The following is a 9,787-nucleotide window of genomic DNA, read 5'->3' as shown; positions in this document are numbered from 1 at the left end:
TCGATGGACCAAGGAAGCAGAAGAGGCATTTTTGAAGCTGAAGTCAATGTTAGTCTCCGCACCGATTCTTGCTATGCCGGACTATTCAAAGCCGTTCGCGATCGCGTGTGATGCTAGCGATGTCGCTATTGGAGCTGTGCTCACCCAAGAGATTGACGACGAGGAACATCCCATATGCTACTTCTCCCAAAAGTTGTCAGCATCGGAGAGGAAGTATTCGACCACAGAACGGGAATGCTTGGCGGTGATAAGGTCCATAGAAAAGTTTCGCGGTTACGTGGAAGGAGTAAGGTTCATCGTGCATTGCGATCACGCCGCATTGAGTTATTTAAAGTCGATGAAGAATCCGACGGCACTCCTTAGTCGCTGGATACTCAGATTGAATGCCTTCGATTTCGAGATTCGCTACCGAAAGGGTACAATCAACGTGGTTCCGGACGCCTTGTCGAGAGCAGTCGCCACAATTACGCTCACCAAGGACGAAACGAAGGACACCTGGTACAAAGAACTTGTTTTGCGGGTCACAAAAGAACAGGACAAGTATCCAGACTTCAGAACGATCGACGGAGAGTTGTACAAGAACTGTCGATGTCGCGATGAAACCGGAGTCACTACACACACATGGAAGAAGGTAATTCCACTTGAAAGTCGGCGGGAAGTAATCAAAAGGTTTCACGATTCTACAACAGGAGCTCACCTGGGATTCTACAAGACGTTGAACAAAATCCAAACCCACTTCTATTGGCCCAAAATGCAGGACGATGTCAGCCGTTTTGTTCGAAGTTGTGACACTTGTAAAGCTAGCAAGGCGCCGAACACGAAGATGATGCCACAAATGGGCAACGCCAAACCAGCTAAAGTTCCATGGGGCTGATCTCGGTGGACTTCGTGGGTCCTCTGACACGCTCAAAGCAGGGAAACACTGTCATGTTTGTCGTAGTAGATTGGATAACGAAGTACGTTATAGTGCAACCGATGAGAGCAGCAGATTCAGTCCGTATGGTACGCTTCTTGGAAGAACAGGTGTTTCTAAAGTTTTCACGACCCAGGATCATACTTTCCGACAATGGCAAGCAGTTCGAATCAGCCGCATTCAAATCGTTACTGGCACGCCACAAGATCATCAACATGCGAACTGCGTTCTACTGTCCTCAAGTGAACAACGCCGAACGCATCAACCGAGTATTGACCACATGCATCCGCTCGCTGATAGATGAAGATCATCGCTGCTGGGATGAGAATCTACCGGCGATCACCGCAGCAATCAACAGCGCGAAGCATGAAGTCACTGGAGTTAGCCCGCACTTCGCGAATTTTGGTCGTGATTTGATTCTACACACTGATCTCTACGCACAACAACACTTGAACACCGCAGATGATCCGAAGATCACACAGGATCTACGACTGTCAGGAATCAAGCGAATCCAAGAGTTTATCACGAAGAGGATCAAGAAAGGTCACGAAGACTCCAAGCAGCGATACAACTTAAGGAAGCGCACAATAGATTTCAAGGTTGGTGATGTAGTATGGAGAAGAAAGTTCAACCTGTCATCGAAAGCAGATCATGTCAATCAAAAGCTGAATCCGAAGTTCGTGCCAGCAGTTATTCGAAATGTGCTAGGTGCGAATCTGTATGAGTTAGAAGATGTCTCGAGCGGGAAACGCGGACGCTATCACGCGAAAGATATCAAAGCAGATTAAGTTTCAAGCTATGTAAGCAACAACGCTGACCACAAGCTCACTTAGAGCACAAAACACGTAATGGAGAAGGCTGAAGGACCAACATCATCTTTGAAACCTCGCCCCCAACAACTCGGAGCAAATTTGCAGAATTCTTCAATTCAAACAACTCAACGGAACACAGCTGATGCTAATTCGTCGCTAGCACACCGACGAACACAACGAAGTAGGCGTTTATGAAGGAGACAACGGCCTTGCGTGGGACCAGTGTCGGCTGGATGGACTCTAAGAACTCTGCCAGGAAGTTCTTAAGAATTTGGAGAGGGCCGGCAACCTTGCGTGGGATTGCCGCCACTTATTGTCCAGAAGGCAATCCTGTCATCGTGAAGCAGCGTAGCAGCGCTGGGGATAGTAGCACTGGTGAGCTACCGTAGTCAGGCGCTACACACCATCGCAGAGAACCCATTCAGCTTTGGGATATTGGAATGCTCGGAAAGTCAAGTACAGCAGCTCCAAATACCACGTCGCTGCAATTGAAAGGATTGTCAGGACATCGAAAAAGAGGATTCAGCACCACGGAATACAGTTAGGCGAAGAAGTTGTGAGGAGTAGACATCATGACGGCCGCTACTACCAGATCGACTATCTCTCGCTAACTGTCGAAAGCCACACGCCCGTTTAATCAAGCTATGTACACAAGGCAAAGCCTGTCAACAACGAGCACAGCTCCAAACACAACATCCAAGGTGTGACGAGCAACAACCATCTCTCAACCAACTCTCCACCTGAATATGTTCAAGAATACCACAATCATGCTAACGCAGCAATCAACCAAGCTTGATAGAACGAAGCACAAAAATCAAGAATACACATCCGTTCTCAGACCGTGACAAACTGACAACTTAACCAACACCCAACCTTCAACCTATACGAACTGAAGGAAACTTCGAAGGCAGAACCAGCCCCTTCAGGCTCGGGATATTGGAATACGGGAAATTCAAGTACAGTAGCTCCAAACACCAAGTCGCTGCTGTCGATACGATAATCAGGACTTCAAAACGGGCGAAAGAGTTAAGCACCTACGGAGTTTTGCGCAGAAGTTGTGAGGGGTAGACATTATGACGGTCGCTACTTCCATATCGACTCTCGCAAACTGCCGAAAGCACCACGCACTAAAATCTCAAGCTATGTGAACATGGCCATGCCGATCAACAACGAGAAATCTCCGAAAACAACACAAATGGTGTGATGAGCAACAAAATTCTCTGCAACTACCTCTCCACCAGAAAATGTTAACGAGTACCACAACCATCATTGATACAGGAAAAAACCAAGCTTGACAGAACAAGAAATCAAGAGCAACAACACTTAGCCGTTCTCAGATCGTGACAAACTGACACACAACCATGAAGACTACAAACCGATGACGAATAGAAAGAAGTACTGAAGAAGAAGAAACCGTTCGCCGGACGAGACAAACCGTGCATACCGAAAGCGACAACCATCACAATCTCTTTGTATTTGTACTACGTAGAGGATTTGAAGCTACTTTCTCTATCAATAACTCTTATTATCCAAAAAATCCAAATACAAACATTCGTAGAAATTTTCGGGGGTTAGTAAGAAAATTCAAAAGGAACGCGAATTGGAGGTGCGGTAAAACCTCTACTCTGGGCTCTTTCTGATTTAGGAGACTAAATCCTCCTTTACCTGGAACTCTGCGAATTACCACGAACCTGTAAATAAAACCATCATGTTTCTCTGTAAATACTTGTACATAGTATCGTTTAGTTTCGTTATCATCGTTCGATCTAAACCCTTTTGCTTACTAAAGATTTTTGATCGTTTCTGCGTGTTTGCTGCAGCAGAAATTCTTTGAGAGAAGCAAGTTCAAGATATTGGTCGGTGACTTTGTCACACTTTGGTGACGCAATCTTGATCACCATTTGCCAGAATTCGCTGGTATTACTTTGGTTAGAATAAGTATTTTCGTTTTGTACTATGTGCACTACTTCTGGTGTGCCTTTAGGGCCACGCAACTAAGTTAGCTGATAAGTATTTTGAGTTTAGCTCAAGCCTTCTGATCAATATAATCTCCGACCAATTTCCGAGAAAGTTGTAATTTTTTTCATGAGCCGCCTTACACCGTCTCATGAAAAAAATTTTCTGTTGTGGCAATGCTGTGTAACAATTATATATTATACTTGGTTTATTATGTGCTTAAGCCAATTCGGAATAAATGTTCAAAACATTGCAAATTAAAAAGTCGATTCAAAAATACACTCAGTGTATATTGGGTAAACAAAATTGGGTAAATCATACGAACCACCCTGTAGTTGCCAACCCTTGAGAAATAAACAAAAAAGCCGAAAGAGAAAAAAGAAAAGAAACGTGCACGATTTCCGCAAAAGATCTGACATTGTGTCATAAGTCAGTGAGCCGAGCACACGTAGAGCAGATAGCCCCAAGCGGGTAGGAGGAACTGCCAGACACGAGGCCACCAAGCGACGAAAAATCTGGTGAGTTGAGTGAATAAAAAGTTTCGACGCACGAATCTAATAAACTTCGTTTTGCGTTCCCCTCGCGTCCGTAGCTCAAGCAAGTGTGGCACACAAAAAGCCAGTAGAGATAGCGGCAAAAAGGCCGGAAGAAAAACCAACGTGCTGCCGGAAGAGCCCCTTAAACAAGGGTAAGAGAGAATTTAACCCGGACAAAAGCATCTCCTAACGGCAAACGCCTCCAGGGCTCTTCTTTTCTGTTTTTTTCTTCCCTTTTTCTCTTCGGTTTCGACTGTGGGGCGGCAACGGAGCAGAAGGCCTCGACGACACCGCCAACAAGGAGGAACCAGATCTGCAATCATCGTTGGAATCGCCCAGTCACGCGGGAAGTCTCCTCGCGAAGCCATCAGTGGCAAGAAACGAGGAAAAGTTGTGGTTTCCGGACTCAGCGTGGTTTCGAGAAGGTTCGCCTACCGTCCAGAAGGAATCGCCTGGTGTATCTCCATCACCCAAGAGATCCAGCAGCAACCGGCCGTCGTTCTCAGTCGAGCCACGATCGACTCCGGCCGGGCCGTGGAAGTCATTTTGTTCCCGGAAAATCAGAGTGATTTGTTGGTGTGTGAGCTGCCAATGGTGACCGTTACGACATCTGGTGGCCAGAATCCAGAACGTTCATCGGGCGAGGCAATCACGACACCTGGTGGCGGGTTTCGGAAACTCGCAGCTACTCAAGCAGCAACAGCGATAGACGTTCGCTTGCTCCGTGAGCCACCGGGGTGTGTTAGCCGGTCCCCGGAGGCGCATTGCCTGGTGGCGAGCGTGATGTTTGGTCCGAGGATGACAGCAGGGCAGCAGGAGATCGACGCACAGAAAAACTCCGGGTCAGCGAGCCATCCACCGAGTGCGACAAAATGCAGTTTTGCACGTAAGTCGGAAATTATGAATTGATGTTGTTTGTTTACCCATTTACCCACAATAATTTCGACTATGGGCCATCGGAGCCAAAAGTAAAATAAAAATGATTTGCTAAAGCAATGTTATAAAATGAACATTAAAGTTTTATATTTTTCGTGATCTCATTCGGAAATCACCACAAGTTCCCTGTTGGCATATTTAATGAGCTAGCCGGAGCCTGGCAAAGAAGAAGAAAAATTCATTCTTCTTTTCCTTCAGCCAACAACTTTTTCTTCTTATAAAATTTTGGCTTGAAAGCGGGTTCAAATGGTCACATTAAAACATTAGCACATTCAACGATCTTATAAATACTGATGTGTGCATCTCCTCTTCCTGGAAAACAAATTTCAAAAACTTCAATGCCCTTTTTCTATCTCGAAATAACTATTGGCCTTTTTGTTCGCGACGAAATTTTGAGGGGAAATGGGCGAATGAACTGTGGGATTACACACTCATAGAAAAAGCTATTCGCCTTATTTAAAAAAATTAATTTAACTTCACTAAAATAAGAAAAATTAAAAGATCATATTTTATTTGGTTCGGAGAAACTCTCTTGTCAACTGGCAGCGCAAATGGGACGAGGATGAGTTGGGTCGGTGGCTCCACTCGATTATCCCAAAGGTAAGCCTTAAACCATGGTTTAATAGATTGAACTTGATTCGGGATTTTATTCGTATATTTTCCCGTCTCATGTCCAATCATTATTCATTAGACGCGATACTCTATCGTTTTGATATTGCTGGCAGAAATTTGTGTGGTTGCGGCCTAGGTTACCACGACATTGAGCATATTGTTTGGTCGTGTAAGGTCCATCTTGTCGCTAAAACGAATTTTATAGACCCCTTAGGGCCCGAGGAAAACCACCCTATGTTCCAGTGAGAGATGTGCTGGCTCTAATTGTAGTCAATTAGTTACTCATGCGGACCTCGATTCAGACTACCTTCCAGTAACTTTTTCTTTATCCCAAAGACCCATTGAAAACCCTTTAAAATTAACTTTTAACTTTCAAAAAGCTGACTGGGAGCGATATAAGAATTTTATTGAACGTAATTTGGATGTAAACGTTCAACTTAATCCAATAGAAGATATTGATTTGGCTGTAGAAAATTTGACAACTTCAATAGTCTATGTTAAAGCCGCTTCAATACCCAAAGTTAAACATAAATTTAATCAACCTTCAATTGATGATGATCTTCAGTTTTTGATACGACTTAAAAACATTCGTCGACGCCTATATCAACGTACTAGGGATCCTTATTTGAAATTTATTTATTGCGACCTTCAAAAAGAGATCAAACGTCGTATAAATTTCATTCGTAATGAAAATTTTGCCAAAGCAGTAGAGGACATAAAACCCTACTCAAACCTACCCCAGAAGCCAATTCCTACTTTGAAAGACGGGAATAAACTTCTTTTAACTAATGAAGAAAAAGCTCAAAAAATGGCCCAACAATTTGAGTCTGCTCATGATTTTAATTTAAACGTTGTAGTAAGTCCAATTGATGTTCGAATTTCTCTTGAATTTGATGATATTCTTTCTAAACAAAATATATTTGAAAGTTCTTGCGAGACAAATATTGATGAACTTAAATTGATTTTCAAAAAATTTAAAAATATGAAAGCCCCGGGGAAAGATGGGATTTTCTATATTCTTATTAAAAAGTTGCCTGAAAGCACTTTAATTTTTTTAGTTAAAATCTTCAATAAATGTTTTCACTTGGCTTATTTTCCCAATTAATTGGAAAATGCCAAAGTAACTCCAATTTTGAAACCTGAAAAAAGTGCTTCAGAGCCTTCAAGTTATCGACCAATTTGTTTGCTTCCTTCTTTAAGTAAACTATTTGAGAGAGTTATTTTGAATAGAATGATGATTCACATTAATCAGAATTCTATTTTCCCTGATGAACAATTTGGTTTTCGTAATGGACATTCTACTACACATCAACTTTTGAGTGTAACTAATATGATTAACGCTAGCAAATCTGAAGGTTATTCAACTGGTGTTGCTCTTCTAGATATTGAAAAAGCTTTTGACAGTGTTTGGCACAAAGGTTTAGTAGCTAAATTAGCTCGATTTGATTTTCCCTTATATCTCACCAAAATTATACAAAATTATTTGACTAGCCGAACCTTACAAGCAAGCTATCAAAATTCATGCTCTTAAAGGACACCCATTAGAGCTGGTGTCCCTCAGGGCAGTATACTTGGGCCAATTTTATACAATGCTTTTACTTCTGATCTTCCTGATGTACCAGAAGGAAAGGGTAGAAGATTCCTCCTCGAGCAATATCCATGTCTCGCGCCCGTAGAGAACAACCGGTCTAATGAGCGTCATATACAGGTTGCGTGTGTGTGTGTGTGTGTGTGTGTGTGTGTGTGTGTGTGTGTGTGTGTGTGTGTGTGTGTGTGTGTGTGTGTGTGTGTGTGTGTGTGAGTGTGTGTGTGTGTGTGTGTGTGTGTGTGTGTGTGTGTGTGTGTGTGTGTGTGTGTGTGTGTGTGTGTGTGTGTGTGTGTGTGTGTGTGTGTGTGTGGTCGGTGGGCAATATTTGAAGTTCTCTTTAATCTTAGTTTCTTGTGCAACTAATTTATATATATAAAATATGAAATCCAACAATCCAGTTTAATTATTAATTATGGTTATCTTGGATTCCGACTACGAAATACCAGTTGACAAAAACATATAAGTTACATAATATCATGTAGGTGTTCGATCCATAATTAAGTACAAATTTTAAAAAAGGTTACAATTTTTTTTTCAATTCATTCACAATTGAAACAAAATTTAAGACAAGTATAGTTTTCTTAATTGATGTTGAAAACTTCGAGGAAAGAAAGACTCTCTTGTTTTTGGGCTCTACACCACTGCCGTTCTAAGCAAGATTGTCCCATGTGGAAAAACGTGCTAACGAGAAAAACACAATTGAAATATCAGCTATATTTCCAATTTTTATCTCAAACTAAAAATTCACCGACAGTTTTTTTTGTAGTGAACAGTTCAAGTTGATCATTTTACAATGTTTTCTGCCAAAAAATTACATTTCCTACAAAAAAACAGCAAATTAGAGCCAAAAATGCTCCGTGTGACACTTTTGCGTAGAACCAGAACGCATGATGCCGATGCTAGTTCTACGAAAAACTGTCACTCGGCTACTACAATTTATCTATCATTTTTAAAAGCTTGCGTAGTTTATTTTTTCCCAAAAACTCATGCTAAACCGTAATTTGAGAAATACGTTCCTCTTTGTTTATAAAAATGTATAGTTGAGTATGGATCCTGTATGTAGTGCCTACCGAAAAGTGTTTAGTGAAAATTTCTCTGAATAAAACGCTCAAGGCTTCTCGCTCCTCTTCTGCCCTCTATTTTAGTGTTCTTCTCTGTGAATAACATTAAATTCAACAGTTTGAACTCATCTTACGACAATTTTTTTGATAAAATTTGCATTTTTCATAGAATTTTCTCTAGTGTGACATTCTTGCGTAGAACTATCAACATAGAGACAACCACCTTGATGAAAATTTCGTATAAGTTCAGAACAAAGTATACTTGTTTGTGTTTTTATTTGAAAGTTAACACTAAAAGAGATCGTTTCCAGCAGAAAAGTGAAAAACTTAGAACGGCAGACCACCGGTATTCATTGTGAGCGTTATTGAAAAACATTTTTTAGCTTATTGAGCAGAACCTACAGTACAGATTTGGGTTGTTTCCACATTCATTACTGGGAGTTCTTTTATCTATTTTACCTTATTGAGTCTCAGCACAAATCACAAATCAAATTTATGGAAGAACGAATGACTGCGATGGTTCAGATCCTCTTAGTTGAGAATTATTGAAAGAATCAGATTATTGCTGGTGTTGTACGGTTTTAGTGCTTTAAAGTTTATTATTTACAAAAAATAAATCCGAAACAATGTCTGACTACTAAGTGAATTGAATTTGATATTTTTTTTTTAAATTTGGTACTAATATGTTAAGTAATAGTTTGAAGAGGAAATATTTCTTATCTTACGTACCCTTAATCATGGAACATTGTATGAAATAGAAAGTTAACTATTCTGGCCATGTTTGCTTCGAACTCAGAGTGCACACTTGCAAGAAATCGTTTAGGTATGTTTAGTAACAAATAGGTGAAGTCAAAAAAAGTTTCAATAAAGAATTATAACGTTGTACAATATTTTTATCAGTGCACTTCCTAGAGCAATAATGATGCGTGTCGTGCGTTTCTTGGTTGGAAATTTTCTATTGATAGTAGTTCGCGATTGCTAGTCAGTAAATTTAATTTTTGTGTCATCAAAAATCTAAAAACAACAAAATATTAGAATTAGAATAAATTTTGTAGTCATATTTATTCATCTTTGAAATGCATAAGGCAAATATTTTTTTAGACGTGTAATATATGAACTACAGCAGTAGGCATGTTTTTTCGGATTTTTTTCTTTCATGCTGAATAACGAGAAAACTAGTAGCTTTAGCTATATATGATGTTCTAAACATATTTGACTGACATTAAAAGGTTTCTATTGATATAAGACTTATATCACTTACAACAACTTACAACTTACTTTTGGAGTGTCAAATTGACACTCTAAGTCGAAAACGGGAGTTTTTTTGCCCAGGCTTCCAGGGTTCGTCCATAGAAAAAGTAAAGATGCAACAT

General features: G+C 40.6%; 2 protein-coding genes across 2 annotated transcripts; both read left to right on the top strand.

The window, feature by feature from the left end:
• Window positions 1-927: 927 nt before the first annotated feature.
• LOC129759097 (uncharacterized) lies at window positions 928-1,701 on the top strand. The gene has a single exon (XM_055756516.1). It carries the CDS (start codon window positions 928-930, stop codon window positions 1,699-1,701), a length of 774 nt encoding a protein of 257 aa, XP_055612491.1.
• Window positions 1,702-1,761: 60 nt separating this feature from the next.
• On the top strand, window positions 1,762-5,158 carry LOC129759098 (uncharacterized). The gene is made up of 4 exons (XM_055756518.1): window positions 1,762-1,906; window positions 4,112-4,199; window positions 4,274-4,369; window positions 4,424-5,158. The coding sequence occupies exons 1-4, from the start codon at window positions 1,762-1,764 to the stop codon at window positions 5,124-5,126; spliced, it is 1,032 nt and encodes a 343-aa protein (XP_055612493.1). The 3' UTR covers window positions 5,127-5,158.
• The last annotated feature ends 4,629 nt before the right edge of the window (window positions 5,159-9,787 follow it).

Source organism: Uranotaenia lowii, unplaced genomic scaffold (genome assembly GCF_029784155.1).
Source record: "Uranotaenia lowii strain MFRU-FL unplaced genomic scaffold, ASM2978415v1 HiC_scaffold_1017, whole genome shotgun sequence".
Taxonomy (NCBI): domain Eukaryota; kingdom Metazoa; phylum Arthropoda; class Insecta; order Diptera; family Culicidae; genus Uranotaenia; species Uranotaenia lowii.
The sequence above is the reverse complement of the archived record's forward strand: the minus strand, read 5'-3'. Positions and strand labels throughout refer to the sequence as shown.